This window comes from Hippopotamus amphibius, chromosome 3, assembly GCF_030028045.1.
Source record: "Hippopotamus amphibius kiboko isolate mHipAmp2 chromosome 3, mHipAmp2.hap2, whole genome shotgun sequence".
Lineage (NCBI taxonomy): Eukaryota > Metazoa > Chordata > Mammalia > Artiodactyla > Hippopotamidae > Hippopotamus > Hippopotamus amphibius.
The window spans coordinates 182,846,278-182,870,575 of NC_080188.1; the positions used below are offsets into that span (position 1 = coordinate 182,846,278).

Below are 24,298 nucleotides of genomic sequence, written 5' to 3' on the forward strand. Positions count from 1 at the left end.
ATTAAAATGAGCATGACAACATAAAGTGGAATTTTTATTTTCTAAGATATATAGTCTTTAAATGAATCTGTCATCATTTCAGTGGGCTTCATAGATTGTGGAAAATTCTGAACATGTAAATTACCACGAGCAAGGTTACCAACCTATTTTTCAAACAACCTTGCCTTTCTGCTGCCTCAATTATCCTGCAATTAAAAAATGAAAATAAGACAAAACCCAACAGGCAATAGCAATTGCAGATAAAAAGAAAACCTGGATGTAGTTTTTTTAATGTTTTAAGGAAAAACAAGTAAATACGTATTTTAAAAAGCAAAGTGTGAGTACCCTTTAATATGTATTTTAAAAAGCAAAGATATCGGTAGTTATGATTTGTAAAAGTGGAGACTAAGGGCCACAAACTTTTCCTGATGTTTGTTTCAAGTCTTAGAAAAGAAAGTTAGTTCTTACATCTAGGACGACCATATAATTTATCGCACAAACCTGAGCACTTTCGAGAGTGAAGGGGATGCTTTTCAGCAATACACAGGATGACAGGGGTAAGCCAGAACTGTCCCAGGCTGTCACCCTAAAGTGAAGCCACTTTCAAATCTGAATCTGGAACAACGCATCAGTTAACTTTTCATCTCTTCTCTCTTACAAGAGTGATATATTTTGCATATTTGCAAGCCTTTTTTTCTTAGCCTATGCTACCGATTCTATTAATCACTATCAGAGCTATAATTTGAAAATGCTTATTTGTATGATTTTAGCTTTCCTATAAACATGCACCACCCCCAAAATGAAGCCCCTAAGAGATGCCTGGTCAAGATTCTTCTGAGTTCCATAAAAGCCCATCTCCCACACAGACAGGAAGAAGGGAATGAAGATGGAAATGACTGGGGATTAACAAGTATTTCATGTATTCTGGGTAGCGCCAAATTCATTTTTAAATTTTGGAAAGTGAACAATAGATAGAGAATCTGAAAGGTAATAATAAAGTGTCCGCTTCCCATTTTAGTGTATAGAAGAAAAAAAAATGTTATGTGCTGCGTCCAGGTCACTTAATACCAGCATTTTACATGTTGATCCTTCTTGTTTAGTGAACAGTAAAGGCTGCACAAAACCAGGGATACCTGGGAAGTTCACTTCACCTACAATTTCTGGTTTCTTTTTGGATTATTTCAGTTATATCTATGTGCTTTTAAAGTACAAAGGCAGTTATCTTTCCAGTTCCTATCAAATGGCAAGCTGTTACCATAAGCCCAAAGAAATAAATCCATAAATGGGTGTCTGCTATGACCCAAAGAGACTTCAGCAATACACAAAAATGATTTTGGCTACCTGGTTATTAGAGATAACAGGTTTTTGTTTTTTAAGAGGTCTTTGCTAATTAAGTTACTTAAGGTCACTAAACAACAGATTGTTACAAGGTCGTTATAACAGTTAAATGGAATCAATACCCCGGTTATACTGATTGTTCATAAACTAGTCACTTATCTGGTTGTGGGGGGAAAAAAATCAGTTAATTCAATGATAGCCTAAATCATGCCACCTAGAGGAGAAAAGTGGTGTCTTAGAACTTCCTATTTAGAGAAAACCAACATGCTCAAGTTCCCTGGGTATTTTCATCACAGCCTATTAAACAGTCAAACAACTTCATGTAGCTGGAAATCTTTCTTAAAAAACTGTAATTAAGATTTACCTCAAGAATATTTTCCATTGATTTTTTTTCTCACAGGAAAAATTATTAAGTTTTAGCTACCTGTTATCTCCTAGCCAATAACAGTCTAAACTAAAATCTAGTCAATTTATAGAGCATAATTTGAATATCTAAATTCTTAATAGCAAAAATATCAGTACTTACACTTCAATGAGTCATCTAATGTCATCAAGTAACAACCAGAGCTATGGGCAATATATTGTATCTTAGCATAAACAAAGCCAGTCATGTTCCAATAGACAAAACTATTGGACACCACACCAACAGTTACAGTAGTTCCATTTCTGCAGCATCCAGATAATTAAACAGTAAAGGTTTAATTATCAGACATATTCAAACAAGATCTATAATAAATTCTCCAGTAGTGCATTGTATAACAAACTGACAGTAGCAACGAAAATAAAGCCTGAGCTGATAAGCTACCTTTAAATTGCTAGTGCCAGGAAGATGTTCACCTTTTGATACATGCCATTTTCCCCTACCTTCCACTGGCCATAGGTTCACGTCATGAGTAAATGAAACTAAAAAATATAATATATACCTATTTACTTTTCCCAGAGCAAAGTGCAAATTTCTAGAATCTCACTTTCTCTAAGACATTAATATCTAAAATGTGAGGAATCCTGTTGTGTTTAACGGGTCTATGACTCGAACTTGGACTGGACTGTATTAGCTGTGTGAACTTGGGCAAGTTATTTAATCTTATTACCTGTTTCCTCAACTATAGCAGCACCTCCCTCATAGGGTTATAGGAAGACTGACTGGATGAGTTAAGGGCATTATAATCTGTTAAATAGTATCTGGCACATAATAATTACTGTACAAATGTTTGCTGTTTTTATTACTGTTCTGGTCCAACTTCTACTTGAATAGTTGTGGGACAGCCTTCATGTAGCCATCAATTGTGCCTCTCCATGTCAACCCTTAGAGTTTGAGTTCCGGAACAGTTGAAGCTGGCAGTAAATATGTTTTAATCTCCCATTAAATGTCAGGTTCTTGGTACTCAGTGTGAGACATGTTTTCAGGCCGTCAAAAATTATTTTCTTAAAAAAAAGAATGTACTATGTTCTTCTATTCATCTAATGAATTTTTGGCATTTGAAAAATGTACTTATGCTCTCCATAGTGTCTTTAATCTTACATATTTCCATCTACATGCATTCTCAACACGTGATTTCATCAGTCTTCACAGCCATTGTGTTAAATGGTAGCACAAAAGTGGAAGTACTGTAGTTGATGTCTGTGTGTGTTCTCATGTCACTGAACTTGTAGTTGGTTTCGTCTAGAATTTATTGCTATTCAAAATAATGCTATTATACTGTTCACATATACAGTTTGTAATCAGGATCTTTTCCTGAGGAGGGTTTCTGGAAGTAGCATTACTGGGTGTCCGTAAGTATCTACTATCTGCCAGAATTCAAACTTCTGTGGGGGGAGCTCTTTATCTAGAAGAGGAACACTGATGATAACATAGATCAGGAATGAATGACAAATCTCCATGCACAGCATCTAACCCTCCAAATGCACAATCCTGTTTCTTGGGACTCTCCTTACTACGCAGCATGAACTGCACTAGACAGGTGCTGTGAATACATCATTCCAACCCCTCCAATATGCACATACCCCTACATCTGAGGGACATGCTAGCTTCAAAAAGTTTTAAGACATTTATTTATACAAGGACACATGGCTTAATAAGAGTCCAAACTGAACTCTGAACTCAGTTCTGATTCCAAAATTTTGTCTTCTGTCATCTAACAATGAATACTGATATTTCTAAAAATATTTCATGTATATATAACTTCATTTATCATTAAAAAGTGTACTTGGGAGTCCTGTAAGGACCAAAATATAGCAGCTGTGTCATGCAACATATATTCCTGCCATTCCTACCATTTACAGAGAAGGATAATGTCACCTTGAATCTTTCGGACTTTGAGCTTTTATTATTTATAATACACTTAAGAGAGCCCAGTGTTATTGTACAAAGACAAATATTATGCAGAAACAGCCCTGATGTTATGCTTGGTACTACTCAGTGTTTCAGGGTAACTGCTGTGTCTGGCTGCCTTGCTGATGTTTTGAGAGCTGATGTCAATTCACTGTTTATGTCCATCCCATGGGAGGGGATCCATTTTTACCTAAGACGGAAGTCTGGTTCTGCGAGCGCGCAGAGGCAACTGTCTAGTAGCCTCAGGGTGAATCAACAGCTGCGAGGCCACCCACACAAAGGACACAGCTCTCAGCTGTCTTTCCATTCAGGGCCCCAGTTGGTCTTGACCCCATACAAATTTGGTGTTCCTGCTTTGATGTTTATGAACCGATTGCATTAAAGATGCAGGGTAATGATTCAGGGGTTACAGAAACTGTTATTTATACAAATGCGGTTAACACCTCATCATTTTAGGCTGGCTGTGCTAATAATGCTCATGGCGCTCTTTGTTTTCCGGGTTTTTTTTACCCAAATCTGCAACCTACATTTGCCCTGGCAGGATGTCCAGTGTGTGCTGGGACAGATCGGAGCTGCTGGGCACCTCGTCACTGAAGGCTCTTCCTCAGGAAACCTCCGAGATAAGGAGGCTCCTGACAGAAGTCCCCAGCACTAGCATTCGCTGCCTTAGATGACATCTGCTGCCTGCTGCTCTGGCAGTTCTCCGTATGTCCTTTTTTGTGCCTCACAAACCTATTCTTTCAGAGTACAGAAATGAGACAAAGTTTCGTGTGTTCACTCTGAAAGCTACAGGGGATAATATTAAAAAATCAAATGCTATTTTTTAGGCTCGGTGGCCTAACATGAGAGAGCTTTTTGTGGGCATGGAGGAGTTCTCTCTCCTGTTTCCAAAATTTGTTCTAACTGCCAATTCACCTCAAATAGGCTTCGTACTCATAATACCTGCAGGGCTCAACAGACTCACTGCCTATCACTGACATACCCAGCAGAGGCAAACATCAGTCACACTGATCCTAATAGACGAATTTAAGGAAAGAGCAGAATGAACTCTGCTTCCCTCAACTGAACATTGTTTTCAAATAAAAACGAAATTAGTATTGATAGAGCACTGACAAATTACTAGATAAGCTTCATTATTCTAGGACTCCCGTTACTGTACAATTATTGTACAATTCTAAGTTTTTTAATGTGCAACTTAGATGACACTATAATAGTTGTTAAAAGGTTATCTTTTAACAAATATTTCTTAAGTCATGGTAGATAACTGATTTGTTTCAAGTTATCACTGTGAATCCAAACTGCCACACGATTCAATTGGGTACTTACTGCAGGAAGTCAACTTTAATAAGAGATTCAACTTTCTGATTTTTAAGGAGTAAAATTATCTCTTATTTTGCCATAAATAATATCACCACTCAATTCTAGCACAGTTCCTGGAATAGGTGCTCAATTAATGCCAGAAAAACATTTCACTTAACCTTCTAATTCTACTAGGAAATTTAAGTCGAGAAACAATGGTAAAGTTATTTCACATCAAAGTTAAAAATGTACCATAGGCTATTTTATACATTGCTATGGACTGAATTTTTGTCCTCCCTCTTCCCCGATTCATATGTGGAAGCTCTAGTCCTAGTATGATAGTACTGGAGGTGGAACCCTTTAAGAGGTAATTAGGCCATGAGGATGGAGCCCTCACAAAGGGGATTAGTTCCCTTACAAAAAAGGGACACTGACAAAGATGATCTCTCTCCCCCTCAAGTAAAGAAGTCAGTGGTCTACAAACCAGGAAGGAGGTGCTAATCAGACATCAAATCTGCCAGCACTTTGACCTTGGACTTCCCAGACTCCAGAACCATGAGAAATAAAAGTCTGTTGTTTTCGCCACCCATTCTATGGTATCTGGTATAGCGACCTGGACTAAGACACACATACACCCTTTCTTAAGAAATTACAAATGTTAAAAAAAACTGCTGATTTTTCAAATGTTTGTTTTAAAAATGAAACTCACGTGGCACAAATGTATCAGTATACTAAGCACAATAATGGTACTCTGTGGTCATTAAGAAGATTGAAAAAATAAAACTTCCATCCCATTTCACTTCTGAATCTTTCAACAAATATATTAATAAAAACCTATAATAAAATAACAAAAATAAGTAAATAAAAATACAGGGAGGAAAAAAGTTATCCAAAAGATGCAAAAGTGTCAACTTATTTATTTGACTTCCTCTCATCTCTTTGAAAGAAATATTTGTGCTCTATGAAGAGTCTTTTACAGGCATTTTCTTAGGCCTTACAATTCCTTTAACTCCTTAGCAACAAATTTATGTCTTCAGTTTATCCATGTTTCTGTGCACACTTCAACCTTAGGACTCCTCTGCTGTTATATATTTACCTGGGACACCTGTAGGCATCTATAAACTGTAATTAAATGGCTTTATGGTTAAGTACTGTATTCACATGTCCTGAAGACCAGCATGGGTGGCAGGATTAATTCAGTTGGCAGCCACTGAATATTAAGTATGTTCATATGTCCAAAAACATGGTGATTAAAAAGCCCTAAAAGATTTTCCAAAATTCAAGCATTCTCTTTCATCCACTTACTGTAACAGACAAAATATTTTAAAGGACTGGACTCACTCTCAAATAAACCTTTCAGAATTTCCAATTGAGTCTTTTCAGTTTCTAAGTACTGAAAGTGAGCCTTTGAACCAGTCCATCCAAAGCATTTCCTAGATATATTTTTCAATGAGTAGAATAATAATCTACATATTAATAAAGTCTGGGTAACTTGAAAATAAATTCAGTATTCTAAGTTTAAGTCCTAAACTACTGTAATGATTCTAAGTTACTATCAGTCTATAACAGGTATTAACTTTATGAGATTGCAATTCCTAAAAACAAAAAATAAGCAATTTTAAATTATGCTAAAGCTGAGAATATTCACCCTAGACATCTGCATATCCAGATTAGGGAATAAGATAATACCTAGCTATTGGTTACCTGGTTACTATTTTCCATTGTTCTTTCTAAACAAAGAAAAATAAAACCTTTTTATTACTCTATTACCCTAAATAGTTACCAAAAATAAAATCCACATGTTGTTATATTTAGATGTCAGAAGAATTTAAATGTTGCAGGTAAAATATTTAGGGTAGAGATGACAGAGCTAGATTACTTAAAATATTCATCTAAAGATACACACTTAGTTTCTAAAATAATATGCTCATCCTTAGAGTCACACATGGTGGTATTTTGCTTAATTATTTGACAGTCAATATGCAGAAACACTAATACATATAAAACATCCCATCTTTATGATAAAAAAGTTATTTCATGTAATTTACATATGCTTTATAGCCTTCTAGGATAAGTGATACATTTTTTTTCTAATGGGGTACCTCAATTTTATTTTGAGGTAAAATAATTTCTGAGAGAAGAAAATCTGCAAATATTCTCTTCCTTCCTTTCAGTTTGAAAATGTTGTTCAATTTTTCCAAATTAAACCAAGGACCATACAATGAGTATTATGTTTCAAAAACAACTTTTTTACTAAAGGAGAAGTTATTTACCCATTTCTATCACCTGATGTACTATGCAGGAGAATTGTTGCAAAGTTTTAATATGAATCATTCAGAAACAAATAGCAAAAAGATTAAGCAAAATCTTTAATTCTGAGAAGATGAAAGTTTTTAGGCGCGTGCTGCAATTTTTTTTCAAAATTATCTACATGTGAGGTTGTATTGAAATATTTATCTGTGTTAGGTTACAGTGAGATGTTTAGCATGCTCATGTTACTACTGAAGAATATCTGTTCACATTTACTTACATTACACTGAAAAATAGCAGTTCTATAATTTAAGAAGACACTACATTTCAAAAGTTTGGACAAATACAAAACTGCATTTTGAGCTCTGCTAGTTTAATCATTTGATATCTTAGATGTATACCTTCCTTTAGGGTAACAAATACCAGGCCATGGACTAATTTAACTTTGGTTACATAATACTTGTAACACTCAAATGGGTTTGCAAATATAAACATCTCTGCTCTAGCATAGTTTTGAGGGGAGGATTATCCTTCGATATATAACAGATGCAAGCATGTGCAACTGGGTAGCAGGAGGGAACCATTTTTATTATGGAAAGACTCAGAAAGAGATGGATCCTCTTAAAAAAGAAAAGATCAATTCTATTAAATAACTCCCCTACAAACTTTGCATCTGAGGTCCAGTTTCACAGAAATTTTGGAATGATATTAAATAGTCCTGCTTTCTCTTCTCTTTTTGTTTAACACCTAGATTCTAAAAGTCACCCAATTTAATAATCTCTAAGGCAACTGTAAGGAATCAAGTCTTATATCAGATGCAGTATTCTGATGCTGACTACCTGTTGTCTACCATTTCACTGGTCAGTCAGTCCACAAAAAAGAATTTAAGCTAACTCAAATATATTTAGGGAAAATAAGAGAAACTAGAACATGTCAAATATGCCTCCTAAGAAATTATGCCTCATTGTATAAGTGAAATATGAGAATTTCCACCTCAGTAAATCTCTCATAGAAAAATAACCTAACATTTAAAATAAATCTAAGCCATTATTTATATATATTACTTAGCATATAAAAGGAAACAATATAAAAGTAGAAATTTGATGATTCTTAAATCATATTTGCCAGAGTATCTAAAAATAAAATCATCACCCCAAATCAGAAATGCTATAATTTAAAAATTCTGCAACACAGGTTTTCTCAATAGCTCACCAAAACAAACATCAACCTTTCCCCAGAAAAAATATACATATATAGGTCTGTAAATTGGAGGCTGAAAAATATTAACTTCAAGGAGTTCACTTTAATTATGAATTGATATTGCATTTCTATAAACACTGGTGATACTTAAATAAAATGCCAATATCCAAGAGCAATATGTAAACCTATAATGAATCTGGCAAAATGCATATCTCAAGTAGAAATATTTCTTTTTACAAATGCCCTAAGGAATAATCTTCAAATTGAAAGATAATTTTAACGAAGTTTACATGAAAAAGGGAAACACCAAAGTTGGTAACAGTGAAAGTCTTTTGGTTTTCTTACAAATGGGGTCTTTATAATTCCCCAACTTTCAGAGCATGAAGTATTTTTCTAGGAGAAATAAAATGTAAACTCTGTTTCTTAAATGGCTTTATGTGTCAGAGTCACTTCCAGACCCCTGTCTGCAGTCATCCGGTGCATCACTTTCTTTGTCCCAGTCTTTCATAGATGCCCCCATCATGAAATCATCACGTAGGATAGTCCATCCGGGGCCCTCTTCTGATTTCGCTTCAGTCTGCAGAAAAATCACAATCAAAATGTTCAAAAGTCAATATCATAAGGAAATTTTGAAATTCCAAGCTACAAAACAAACTTGTCAACACTTTGTTTTATAACAGGAGTGAAATCAAGACAAATTATAGATTAAGTTTGTTTATACACTATGATCATATATGCACAGATATGCAGTACTATATTAAAATATTTTAGCCTCATAAAAGAACCAGGAAGCAGAATTAAACTTTTTTTTTTCTTGCAATGAAGGGGGAAGATAGTAAATTCTAGGTTTGGTATCAATTTTTTAAATCTTCTGACAATCAAAACAGACTTACAAAATACTGTTTAACATTCAATGATAACTTATTAGAAATCATTTGGCAAATTATTTTAAGACAAAGAGACATTTAACAAAGGCTTTTAACCCAAAATAAATTAGAGAAAAGGAAACTAACCTGATACTGTGCTAGGTTTTTATAGATGCTATCTCATTTAACATTTGATAAAAATTTGAACCAAATGTTCTTTATTTAGGTTATGATCTCACTGCCTGCCCAAATCATGGACTCAAAAGAGTAATCACAGGCTAAACCCATAAATAACAGAAACAGGCAATAAACATAATAGTTAGGCAATTCATTTTGTTTATTCATAGGATTTATATAAAACTATGTAAGAGAATCTAAGAATTACAGCCTCTTAGTTCATGGTACAACAGTACCACCTTGTGGCATTAATTAAGTAATGCAGGATGCTTAACTCTAAACTAGTTTTTCTGTCATTCCACAAATATTTACTGAGAACTGCGTATTAAATACCGTTCTTAGTGTTAGAAATAGAGTGATGAACAAAACAAAGTCCCTGTCTTCATGGAGCTAACAATCTGTGCTTTGAAATACACGCAGAAATACACAATGTGGGGAAAATCTCTGTAAATACACAAGAACCCATTTGGTTAGAAAATAATGTTACCTTATGGGAGTCATTAACCATATAAAAAGCAATTATTAAGAGAAAAGATGTTAAAAAGCATTTGCTGGGTTAAGAGATTACTTATCTAATTCTGCTGAAGCTACCTTTTATTTGAAAAAATATAGCCCTGAAACAGTCATACCACTTTAAAAAAAAAAAAAGACACTATTACAAACAGGAAAAATGTCCTATTGGCTTACTCCTCAGGGCTTGTGCCTAAATATCAATAGAACCTAAAGACTGGACAGCATATAAATATGAGCAAAGATTTCAGAATTGACTTAATGAATCAAATAGTACACTTTGTACTATAATTTAACCAGCATAAAGAAACAAAAAACATCTGTGCTAGTTAAAACAGTTCCAATGCTTTTCATGCCGCACCGACAGAGGAATGAAGTAGAAAGGCAACTTACAATGCTGTTCACGCAGGATGCCAACACCTCTCCTCTATCCCTCATCTCTTTAGTTTGAAACCTGCATTCCTAAAACGATTTCTGCTTCTGTTAAAGTTACCTAACTGGATAAAAAGGCCATTTTCCCTGATTCAGCCCAAGTTTTCTTTGCCAATCTCCTCACCTTAAATTAGGAGAGAGCTGTTCCCAACGAACAGCAATCCATTTAGAATCAATAACTGTAACACTTCTGTCAAATTAATTATTCAGTTTTCAATTAAATTCTAAAAAGTGTATGCTTCCTGGTACAGGCATACACAAATGACTGATTAGTAAAAACAGCCTGACATTAACGTTTGTGTTTACATGCAGGTATGCACAACCTCAACGGTAAGGCTTCATGTTTAAGTAACTATACCCAACATGCTATGAACACACTACCACACGACTGACCTCAATGCAGACTTGCTTCTATGTGAGAGCTCACCCTGACAGCCAACTTCTGCTGCACCACAGAGCTGCAGGCACCACAAGAAAGGAGGGAAGGAAGAAGGGGAGACGAGGACAAAATCTTAAACAAGCAGTTCAGAAAGAAAGAGGGGAGTAACGGTGGACCAAAGGAAAGGATGCATTAATTAAAATGTTGAGACCAACTATCTCCCATGCTTGTCTTGAAAACGATTAAGTAAACATATTTTAGTCAGAGAGAGCAACAACAGAATAAATTCAAAGCTTCTCTCAATTGTCCAGTTTGAAGATAATGAAGTAAAGCTTTCCTGGGGGGTCTTGGTGGTGGTGTTTTTGGTTTTCGAGCAATCATACAGTCTACGTCAGTGAGTCTCGAAGTGTGGCCCCCAGACCAGCATCAGCATCACTTGCTAGGAATTCAAAATCTCAGGCCCATATGTATAGAAACATTTAAAAAAACAAAACAAAAACCAAACAAAAAAACTCAGGCCCTCTTCCAGATCTACTGAATCAGAAACTCTGGTTTAATCTGTTTTAATAAGCCAGACAGTGCTTCTGATGTTTACTAAAGCTTGAGAACCACCAAATAAAAGGACAAATATTTCTTAGTGACAGTTTTCTTTCACTGCTGTAAGACTAAGTACACTTCATGGCTGGAGAGAAAATATCTCAGATTTTGGAATTCAATGTCAGACACAGCAATGGATGCTTTACAGACTGCTATCATTCAAGCTACACTACAGTGGCATTTTTACACCATGAAGCAATGATATGGGGAAAAAAAACATACAATAGAAAATTTAGTACCAACAAGTGTAGATTAATATATTTTAAAAACAGGTATTTTCTATAGTATCTCTCAATATGGCAGCTCAAGACAGAAATCTTTGCTTTAAAGGCAAGAGAATGACCCTTTAACTTCTAATGCCTCAACATGCTGAAGAAATACGAAGCAAGAAAAAAAGCAAGAGGATCTGTGTTAAGGTAGCCATTCGAACATAAACAACTAGTCCTGGTCAACTGCACAACTTAAGCAACAACAGAAAAGTAAGTGATCTGCTGTTTTAAAGACATAATCCACAAGGACAAGATCCAAAGAGAAAAATAGCAATGAGACTTTAGAAGGTGAAAGCAGATGGACTGGAGGAAACTGTCTTGGCAAAGCCAAGGAAGGTTAATCCTAAAACTGTAATTGTCAGGCTGATAAGTAACCCAATTCACACTGCAGAATGTTCAGGGGGCAAAAAAAAAAAAACAATCCTAGGAACAAGCGTTCTGGGTACTTCTGGAAGTGAGGGCAGAAATGGAGGAACCAAAATAAAGAGAACTAGGTGAAAGTTATGTTGAGAAACTATCAGATCTCTAGATTCCACCCCCTCCCGCCACCCCCCCCCCCCCCCCCCCCCACACACACACACACATTCCCTTGGCAGACTAGAGGTCTAACCTCCGGAGAGGTTATGAGCTAGCACAGTTGAAGGCATGGGTGCAATACCAAAACCAGCGGATTCAGTCACACACACACACACACACACACACACACACACACACACACGCACGCACACACGCATGCACACACTCCACCCCCAACAATGAGTCCCAGCCTTCTTTTCACACTGGGCTCCCAAAATGCTAGCAGGCAGATCTTTTTTCTCCAGGCAGGAGATCAGGCATACTCTATAGAAAATCTGACCAGTTATTAATAAATAACCCACCAAGAGAAGCTTACATTAAAGCTCACATGTCATGTGGACAATATCCACATACTCAGAGCTTCCAATAACCTTTTTAGGGTTATTTGTTCTAATCATGAACAGACAACTAAGGTTTATCATAAAGAAGACAGAGAATAACATAAACACAAACATTTAAAAAGTAAGTTGTAGGCAAAAAGAAACTATTCAAATAAAGAAAATTTAGAGGAAAATACCACTAACATCCTTGAAGAGTTAGGAGATTATATTGCACCCACAAAATGAGAATAGTTACTATTAATAAAATAAACATCAAAAGAATAACAGCTTGAAATTTAAAACATGATGGCAGAAATAAAAAAATTAACGTAAGAGTGAGAAGATAAAGTTACAGAAATGACAGAAAATAAAGTAAAAAAAAAAAAGTGATGGAAAACAGAAGAAAAAGTAAGATAATCAGAGGACCAGTCCAGGAGTTTAACAGACAAATAACAGGCCTAGAGACAGAGAGATGCAAAAATGGAGAGGAGGAAAACGGATGAAACACTTCAAGAAAAGTTTCTGAAAGTGCACACACATTTCCAGAGTGAAAGGCGCCCTCCTGAACGTCCAAAACACTAAAGAAAAACGGAGCCATAACAAGGACACCATGTAAAATTTCAGAACAAAGGGGTGCTAAACGAATGTGCTATAAGCTTCCAGAAGGAAAACAAATAAATCACATACATACAGATGATCAGGAATCAGAATAAGATTCAGATTTTCCTTTAGCACCACTGGAAGCAAAAAAGCAATAGATGAATGCTTTCCAACTGCTAAAAGAAAAGAACTTCCAATTGAACATTTAATACCCAGACACACTGTTATTCAAGTGTGAGGACAGAATAGAGGCACTTTCAGACACATAAGGTACCCAAAACTTTACTTCCAATTAAGCCTTTCTCATGAAACTACTAAAAATGTCCTCCAAAAAAAGGTGGAGTAAATCAAGAGAAAGACGCAAGAAAGGAAAAAATAATGAGATCCAACACAGTAAAGAGAAGGGCATGTCGAGGACCAGACTGAATGGAGACTCCAGCGAGGTGACTACAGTCAGAGGGGAGGAAAGCCTGGAGGAGTGACCTCAGGGAAGGCTGCTGAGAGCTGTGATCACAGTTCCATCACTTTAACTTGACAAAACCCCTGGAGGGTATGCTTTACCAAAACAGTAGGAGTAAACCAAGAAAGAAGATACAAGATTCAGGAAACAGGGAATCCAATCCAGCAGATATTCCAAGGATCGCAAGAAACTTACGTCCCAGGGTAACTGTGAAGCGGCCCAAGAGAGCAATCAGCCCAGAAAAAGGAAAATACAGGATTCTAGGAGAGAATGTCTCCAAGAAAGTTTTTATAATAGATACATTACCTGAGGTGATTTGATTTTGAAAAGCTAAATAAAATATGGAAGTTAAACATGAAAATCAAGGCAATTATTAATTTCAGGAAAAACAAATAGAAAGGAAACATAAGGAAGGAATATTACATAATACTTGAATAGGCATAATAACATATGTTGAATACTGAATTAGCCAAAAATTATAAACTAACTATATTGAAAGGACAATAGGGAGGAAACAGACTACGTAAGAGAATGAAATCTTTGCCTACAATAACAGAATCCAATAGGCAACGCCTCAAACTGACAAATCAAAAGCTCTGACTGTGACAGTTGGGAATATCAGGATGTGGAAGTGCCAGCAGAACCAGGCGCAGGACCAGCTGCCTGGGCTGCCCACAGTGGACAGAATGGGGCAGAAAACTGCTTTATTTGATAATGAACCTTTTGGCAAATGTAGTCTTTTAAACTACAAGCATAAGTAAAAATAACTTAAAAAGGAAAAAAACAGGACAAGGAGAAAACCTACTATTCTTCAAACAGTTCCACAAACCCTAGTTTTAAAAGCCTCCTCCAACATCTTCCTTAAAAAAATCTCTATGAAAGTATAATTTCTATGAAAGTCAAAATTTATCTCACACAACAGATTTATATAATTTCAACTCACTGGATCTTTTCCCCAAAGATGACTTACCATTAAGTATAAAACTTCCTAAATACTTGGAGCACCCACAAAGAAAAGGTGGATCAGATATTAATATAAGAAAAGGAGAAAGCTTGAGGCAAATTCCAAAGGTGTCATTCACTGGTAAAACTTGCCTAGGGTGATCCCTAGATAGGTTTCATTAAATGTTAAGACATCATGAGAAATAAAGGTTTCTGTTTTGTTTATAAAATAAAAGTAGCAGCAATTTGATGTATTATGTTTACAAAAGGAATAAAAAAAGCAAGACAGTTCCGGATTTGAATCACTGTTAGACACTAACTACAACACTACAAATGAGAAAGTTTAGGTAGATGTCCAAGACTTGAAAGGAATTCAGTGTACTTCCCATTCATTTTTTTTTTTTACTTTTTTTAAAATTAGTTATCTATTTTATGCATGTTAGCATATATATGTCAACCCCAATCTCCATACTTCCCATTCTTAACCTTGGTATAAATATAACGTGAGAGACAGTCAACCATACTGTACATGTGAGGCACAGATATTTACCACCATCAGATGGAAGCTGTGTTGACATCTAAGTATAGACTGGCTTGATCAAAATTTAGCAGCTTATGAAGTCTGTCAGGGTTATTGCAAGGCAGCAATGACTCAGTGACCTAAAGCAACCTACAAGACAACTCTCTGTGCCTACATAAACTGAAAAATAAAACTGACTTGAATGCAAAAACTTAATGAAAACCACATGACACAAGGAAACAAAATAGCCCCCACCCTCACTGGCCTGGTTTTACACAAATATTTAATCAAGATCATACAGAAGCAGTCTGTGTTGATTTTGAAGATGAAGACAACCCTTAAAAATGTTAATCAGCTTCCATTTCAAGGTTCAAACATACATTGGCAGCTATTGAAAAGAAAACTGAAAACAGAGGTTTGGAATTATTCATTAGTCTAATACCAAATAATTAAGAGCTTAACCTCATTCCAGTTTTGAAAGGGGAAAATTAAAGTCAAATCCTAAAAAAATAAACATGATAATCATATCTATATTTAGCAATCAGCAATAGCTGATTTCATTGCTTTCCCTAAGAACGTTCTGTTTTCATTTTAATTTATTTTCACCTAAACTAAAAAAGGTTCATACCACTGGCTAAATTCATCTTAATACCTTTGTTGTTGCAAGTTTTTGTAAGCTATTTACAACTGTAGTTAGTAGTTTCCCCTACATTTGTGAAAGGAAAATCAAAATGGAGTCAGTATTGCTAAGAGAGTGCTCTAAAACAGCTGAGTGGCCACTAAAGAAGTGTGACTTATGCACATCTCCGCCTGGATGGAATCTGATCTTTTGACCTGATGAAGCCATCCAAAACATCTATCAGAAATTCGTGACAGCACAGCCTATCTACTTACTGGACCCCCTACCCTAAAACAACTCATGATTTCTTAAGGACAAATATTTTCTGACTTGAGTCAGAGTCAATCACAATTCTCACCAGGTGACTTCTAATAACCTCATGGCTTTTCATCTTTATAAGCCCCTGACTTTCTCCTCCCTGTAACATTCTTCTGGGATCACCCAAACCTGCATCTCCTAAACTGCAATTCTTAAGACCCCAAATAAACTCTTTTCTTATTCACAGCCTCCTACCCGTGGTTTTATTTTATTTTATTTTTGGTTGACATTTTAAATCTTATCTAAAAGTTCTGCCTGTGAAATGAAGGGTATATGAGAAATCCCTTTATATAAAATTGTATTCTGGTAGAAATCAACATAAGTAAAATATAGGCCCAAATCTTTAGAATCTGAATAAGAATACAAATGATTTTCTAATCATGCAAGACTGTAACATCCCACTAAAGAATTGAAAATTCAATCATAAAGGATTGAAAATTTTCAATCTAGAATATGAGAATTCCAATGAAGAACCTAGTGATTCAAGTTTATGTGAAAGATCCCATATCTAAACAAACAACTTTTCTCTGATTCTCAAACAATTCTTAATAAGCAATTCCTACTTGTCTTTATCAATTTTTGCCTTCTCCATTCCTTCACAAGCTTGTTTCAGTGGTTTAACTCTTTTACCAGGATGGTATGCCAGGCAACAATCCCACTGGGCTTCATTTTTGTTAACTCTTTGTTTAGTTTCCAGATTCCTGTAGTTTACAAATTCAGATGGGTAATTTCTAAGATCCAAACTAGAAAAGCATTTTAATAAGAAATCCTAGGGAAAAAGATCAAGATGCTAAAATTATGTCACCTTTAATTATAGCCCAAGCACATATTAAATGTACAGAGTGCTCTAAGAAAACCTATTTCTGCCTGGCTTTCCAAGAATTCAGGCCTAATATTCTTGGAAAGCAAGCTTCTTTGATGCTATTTTTTTCTTTTTTTTTTCCCCTGTCCTCCACAACACAGAACATCTGAAGATAAAGACATTATAAACTAGGCCCTCGTTGCTTTTTTTTTTTCTTTAATTGGCTGTGTTGGGTCTTTGTTGCTGCACATGGGCTTTCTCTAGTTGCAGTGAGTGGGGGCTACTCTTCATTGTGGTGCGCGGGCTCCTCATTGTGGTGGCTTCTCTTGTTGTGAAGTACGGACTCTAGGCACATGGGCTCAACAGTTGTGGCTCATGGGCTCTAGAGTGCAAGCTCAACAGTTGTGGCACATGAGCTCAGTTGCTCCAAGGCATGTGGGATCTTCCTGGGGCAGGGATCGAACTCGTGTCCCCTGCATTGGCAGGCAGATTCTTAACCAATGCGCCACCAGGGAAGTCCCTGATGCATTTTTTTTTCATCCACTATGCTGTTTGTTGTGTTTATTTCATTTGCTGCCTTTGATTTTGCTATGCACTTAACTCATATCCTTGCTCAAAGTGGTTGTGTTTGGTTTCTTACTATTCTAACTTGCTATCTACATACATCTAGCTCCACATAATTAAGTTTTAGGAAACATGCCTGCAACCCTGATTCATTTATTTTTTATTTATTTTTCTAGGAATAAATTTAAGCTCCTAAAAATGGAGGCTAATGTTCCTTTCCCTTTGATTACTGCTTTCTGGAGTGGGGAGTTGGTTTAACAGTCATCTCCAGTGCTGGCAAGAGAGCCTTCTCTCCTTCCCCCTTTTGTCTTTGTGTGTGGGTTTTTTGTTTTTTTTTTTTAAATCATGGACATAAGAATTTTTATTTGTTCAGTATTTTACAGTCATGCTTTTTGATGCTTAAATTCACAAATGAGGTAATGGGAACGAGTGCAAACTGGCTATTGTACCCTTTTGACATGACCCCATTTTTCTTTGAGTACTTTCCTGCTTTCTGGGATAGCAAGGTGTCCTAGACCAAACCTTGAACTTCCTGTGTCCCAGACTTGGAATCACCCGTTTGTACAAGGAACCCTAGTGAGGCAGTCCACTTATTTTTACATCTTTTGTTGGCTCCAGAAGCTTGATAGTATGCGTATTATCTACCAGATATAACGCAGTTTTGTTTGTATAGCTTTTCATGGTTTTACAAAGAACTTTTACATATTTTTTAAAAAAATTTTTCCTTGTTGATACCCCTATCTCATAAACTAACTGCAGTGTTGGGCTAACAAGAAGTCTCTATGTTTCATTGGTGCAAAGACCTTGATAGTTGGGTACTTCAGGAAATGAAGAAGAATGGAGGGATAATAATCACATATTACATTTAAAAGAATGACGAATTTTTTGGTGGGAAAAGCAGCCATTTATTTCTGTCAGTGACCTTTGTGGCTGCGTGTGTATGTGGTATGTGAGGGAGAGGATATTTACTATTAGCATCCCTTATACTTCAGAAGAGGAAATTGTCAGGTAACATGCTGTCTTAGCTCATTCAAGCTGCTCTAACAGATTATCACAGACTGGGTGGCTTAAGCAACAGATATTCATTTCTCACAGTTCGGGAGGCTGGGAGTCCAAGATCAGGGCACCTGGCAGATTTGGTGTCTGGTGAGAACCTGCTTCCTGGTTCACAGACATATCTTCTCACTGTGTCCTTACATGGAGGAAATATTAAAACATTGGTGTCTATTTTCTACATAAATTCACAGCTCTGCTAATTTGTTTATAAATCTGAATTCTCATTAACATACTACGTAATGTAGCAGATACAAGAATAAGGATGTGCTTTAAGAGACCAACTGGCAGAGTGTATTCTAAATATTTCATGTTCCTATTGAGTATGAAAATGTATAGAGCACTTGTGTCAAAAAGCTCCTTGAGATGTTACATTTGTCTTTTTATGTAGTTAAGTCAACTTTAACTTATTAACAAATCTTAAGAGAATATAAATTCTCTCAGGGGGTGAAGGGGAAACTGAGACGAAGCGAGAGAGTAGCACAGACATATATATACTACCAACTGTAAAATAGTCAGTGGGAAGTTGTTGTATAACAAAGGGAGTCCAACTCGAGAATGGAAGATGCCTTAGAGGACTGGGGTGGGGAGGGTGGGGGGGGACTCGAGGGGGGGGGGAGTCAAGGAAGGGAGGGAATACGGGGATATGTGTATAAAAACAGATGATTGAACCCGGTGTACCCCCCCCAAAAAAAAAAAATAAATAAATAAATAAATAAATAAATAAATGAGAAGATCACCATTCTGTAAACTCCAATGACATAACTGTTTTAGACAAGGATGATCAATTGACACTAAAAGGCAAAAGAGAGATAGGGAAAGATATACTTGCTCATTTCAAAGTATTAATCCCAGAAACTACTTTACAACTGTACGGGGGAAAGGGATCTTTAATAAAGGACTATTTATTACCACTTTAACCAAATGAAAAATTATTGTCACTAATATGGGACATGATGCAATAATAAGTACAGAGCATCTAAGTATCACACCTATGAAATAGGCCAAAAGAGTTTAACCGAAATCCTAACCTTTAGTCCTAATTTCCAGCTTACATAAAAAGGACACAGAGGAACAGGTTAAAACATATCATGACAAAACCATCAGGCAAATTCAGAATCTGGATTCATTCTTCAAGACAACTGGTATGTCTCTTTATATAGTCTTTTAAAAAAACGTGGGGTCAGGGAGGACAAGGCACTGGTTGAGAAGAAAAGAGACCAAGATACAATGTACGGTGTGAGCCTTGACTGGATTCCAGTTCTCGAAGTTATAAAAGAATTCTTTGAATTTTGTGGTATATCTCAATAAAGCTATTTTTTAAAAAAGAATCTCTGGGACAGTATACGGACTACCTTCAAATAATCATCCCAAATAAACAAAAACTAGATGGAGAGAGGTTAGGCAGACAGCTGTATAAAATAAACACATGGACAAGTGCTAAAAATTTTAGAAACTATGTGATAGAAATACTGGTCTTTCACATGTTTTCCCTGTTTGAAAATTTTCTATAAAACAACTAAAAAATTCTAAAATTTCTATTAGGTAAACAATGATTAAATAATATCCAATAACTTTAAATACCTTGATAAATGAATAGAAAGTCAATTCTAACAGTAAACTTACAAAGTTTTTTTTGGGGGGGCCACACTGCGTGGCTTGTGGGATCTTAGTTCCCTGACCAGGGACTGAACACAGGCCCACAGCAGTGAAAGCGTGGAGTCCTAACCACCGGCTTGCCAGAGAATTCCCTACAGAATCTTCTAAATGAGTTTAATGAGTTTTAGAATTCTGAAGTGTTTCACTATGATAATATTTTATTTTACTTCCTCCTTAACCAGTTTTAAGGAATGAGATTTTAAGGTGAGTCATTCCCCAAGTGCTACTACACAACCAGTGAAGGCGAGGTGAGACCCAGGAGGAAGGCTGCCTTGCTCACCCTTCTGTCTAGCCTGGGCTGGCAACTCTCTGGCTTGCAACCAGCTCCTCTAGGTGAGAGAAAGGAGACAGTTTTCTGTTCTGCTTCTAAAAAGCAGCTCACTGTTTTAAGCGCACAGGCACTAGTGGCCGAGAGGCAGTCCTGGAGCAACACAGACCAGGGATTGCTGATGATTATCAACGCGGCCTGAGGCGAGGCACCTAATCTGACTTGGGTTTCTTCTCTCTAGAAAGGGAGTTCTAGTATTTCCTAAAATGATAATTATATAAAAACACTGTCCACAGTACCTGGCACAAAGTCAACAACAATGAGGCCCCCCCAGCCCATCTACCACTCCCCCTACCTACTAATGCCCCGAGTCATCTGTGATCTTCTAATGATGTTCTGGGCACTATACCCAAACATGAGGACGTTCAAACAGTAGCAAAGCACCCCGTAAGAAACCAAATTCCCCCTTGCTAAAGAAAATCTTGTAAGTCACACAGTTCAACCACAGCTTGAAGCGCAGGGTAAGAGAAAGTTGACACATTTCCAGGTCCTCAAAATCTAGTTTTATTATTTTGTAAGAATTATGCATTACTAGACCAGACACACCTAAAATGAGAGAATTTTCCAAATCTAAACACAATTTTTATTCAATTATTGGATAATTTTGGGACTATCCGGTAATTCAGCAGTAGTAACAACAGTTTCCTTTCAAACTAGCTTCCAACTTTAGATTCATCTTTGACTATTTACCTGTTAGGAAAAAATAAGAACTGACTATAAGAAACTCATTCTAATAATGACATGCAATTGCAAACATCTATATAGTGCTTACCAGATGCCAAGTGTTTCTAATTCTAAGCACATTATGTATACTAACTCACTTGACTCTCACAGTATCTCTGTGAGGTGGTTGTAACTCCTAGAATGACTGTCTTAAACAGAGAAGTAACCTAGGTTTGGTGTGGGTAAGCAACCTATCTGCAGTAAGAGGCAGACCAAGTATTCTGAACCCAGGCTGTCAGGTTCTCGAGTCTATGATCTCTGCCACTATGTATAATACGTTATCCATCTCCATACACATTTTCAACTGCCTACAACACAAAAATGATGCAAGAAACAATAAAATATTCTTTTGATTTTTAAAAATGCACTGTAAGTGCAAACACATGGTATAAGACACACTTTGTTGCAGGACATTTAAATTTTAAAAAAAGAAAAAAAAAAGCCTCAACCTCACCGATGAAAACCCTATTCAGGCAGCCACTTCAGCAACTTCAAATAGAATATTTCTTCAACGCGGACCAGAAGATGTATGCCAATCATTATTAATTTTTATTTTAACAGGGAACTGAAGATTTCCACAGCAGCTCCACAATTATATTCTTCACTTGTACCTGTATCTCCCCCATGTCAAATGCTGCACATTACCACACTGCCAAACATACGTTCACTTTGATTGCAACTGCTGTTCAAATCAGAAACCGCCCTACTTAAAATTAAACAGCATATTTTGAAAGAAGTGAGTACAAAGAGAAACTGGCTTTAGACTGTTTCCATCAACTGCAATGTGTACAATCATGCTTATTCTCATTTCAAACTTGGAGTCTCTCTTTTGTCTAAACTCTAATCTATTTAGGCATTTTCAGTAAACAAACATTAAGCTGAATTATTTACAAAGTGAGCATTCCACACATTCCTGTTAGAGCGCTTTTACGTGAGAGTAAAGAAAACACTGTTGCCCTGCAATGTCGGGGCAACTTAAGGACAGCATCCTTCTCCACCCCCCAGCCTGCTTTCCACGCCCCCAACTCCTTTTAAAAACTGAGGCCTGAAAATGGCTGGGGGACCACCTAGGGACCTGGGTGAGGAGTCCCTCCATTCCTAGCCTTTCTCCTTTGGGAGCAGGAATTCAGTAGGTCTATGAACTAGCAGGAATGCACAATTTTAAAAGTACACAGCAATTCAGAGTCCAGGTCTAAGTTACCAAGATACCAAAGAAGCCAGGTATTTCAAAAGTATTCCCACCACTAAATACCTAGCTGTGAAGAAATTACATGGTTATCATTTATGAGAAATGTATGAGAAACAGAGCCCCCTAACTTATCTCTATGTTTGACACTTAAAGTGCTCATATCACAAAACCAGAAAAAAGTAAACACCCCCTCTCTTTCAGTAACTTTCCCCATGATTTTGACTGAAATTTGTTGCCCTGCAATCAGTAAGGAAATTACTTTCTAACAGAAACTAGCCAGCACTTTCCCTTACTACAAAATTATTATTATGGTTTCATTATAACAAAAGCCGAAATTGATATACTGGCAATTTCAAATAAATGAAAACCTTGCACAAAGTCTGTCATTCAAGAGTGTTAAGTAACATATAGCCAATATAGTCTCCTTAGAGACTGACAGATTTCAACTGCATCACCTTTGCTTCAGTGCCACTTTTAAGGAAACAGGCACTTAATTTTAGTCGACTTTTCAAGAAAAGAGCAAAAGGAATAATCACAGCTTTGAAAGGTAAAGCAAAAACTAGCAGCTCTAATTATTAAAATCTTGATTATTCAACATATTGAGAAAACAGATCTAGACTGGTACGTGTTCTGAATGGGGAAGGAAGGTGCTATTCCCTTAAGTATTAAAACAAATCTCTACTGAAAACCTTTCTTATACAAAATCTAAGTTTTTGTTGCTTCCTTAAACAGTGTCCTAAATACAATTTTATCTTAAAAAAAAAAAATCATTCAGGGTCAATGTCAGGGAAGCAGCCAAGGCGCCCTGCCACATGTTGGTATGCAGCAGGCACATACAGGACTTCATTTACCTGGTCCAAGGGAGGGATTTACAGATTCTGGATTAGAGAATTCCCTCCAAATAGGTGACAATTAATTCTTTAAACCTAGAAATCTAAAGTACACCATTCACCTTCCCTGACTAGGTAAACAGACTACTTTTTCTCCGGGTGACCAGGACCCTACAGAGACAGACAACTCGTGAACTCCCGCACTAAGCGGCCTACACACAAACTGTTCGGGCTGCCTGCTCCTTTGCGTCATGTTTCCCACGCTAACCCAAGTGCCTCTCCCCACACTTGACGTTCTTAACCTGATCGTTATTTATTGTCATCCATCTCATTTCTGATTACAACCTGGAGGAGACAATGCCTCCGAAAGTCGTCACCTCTCAGACACGTTCCACCTTTTACAGTCTCAATTTGGTGAAAGTTGTCACCATTCTGAATCTCCCAAGCTGTCATCCTCACAGTCACTCACAGTCCCTCCGTCTCCTTCATCCCTCTGAATCATGTTAGTCCCAGACCAAGTCAACCTCAAAACTGCCTCTCAAATCTGGTTCCTCTTTCCTATTCACCCATCCCACCATCCATCCACCCATCCCCACACAACCTTAGTTCACCTCCTCTGAGTTCTCCCTTCTTGCTTTGATTACCACAATAGCCTCCCACTGGTTGGTCTTCTGACACAGGCTTTATATCCTTCAGCTTTCTTTTTCTTAAAAACAATCAAATCTGATCACATCACTTACCTGATGAAAAATTACAACTGGCTCCCAAATGCCTAAAGGATAAAGTCCAAATTCCTTAACTGAAGGTACAAGACTAAAATATCTGATCCCAACTTACTCAGAATCCCCTTTTCTAGCTCCCCACCCTTCAGCAAATCCCTATATTCCAACCTCTATGGAAGAAGAAAAGAGAAAAGAAAGAAAATTATAAAGAATTAAAAACTGGAAAACTGTTAGGCTTTTTTCCCTTATAGTAGTACAAAGATTGGCAGTTCTTTTTTTCCTAACCAATTGCATAAGTATGCCTTGAAAAGAAGTAAAGATGAGATGTACTGGCTCTTTTCCCTTGAATTACTTCTAGTGAAAACGTCTACTGATTATGGCATTACTCTCTGATGCTTATTTCATTTAAGTGTTTTCAAAGATTGTCTCAATATAGGCTGGTTTC

General features: G+C 36.6%; 1 protein-coding gene across 1 annotated transcript in view; it reads right to left on the reverse strand.

Moving 5' to 3' along the window:
• Window positions 1–6,000: 6,000 nt before the first annotated feature.
• The window catches only part of RRP15 (ribosomal RNA processing 15 homolog), a 42,768-nt gene continuing 24,470 nt past the window's right edge, over window positions 6,001–24,298 (reverse strand). The window contains exon 5 of the mRNA XM_057729359.1: window positions 6,001–8,975. Within this exon, the coding sequence (XP_057585342.1) occupies window positions 8,832–8,975 (144 nt within the window). The 3' untranslated portion in view covers window positions 6,001–8,831. The remainder of the gene's footprint in view (window positions 8,976–24,298) is intronic.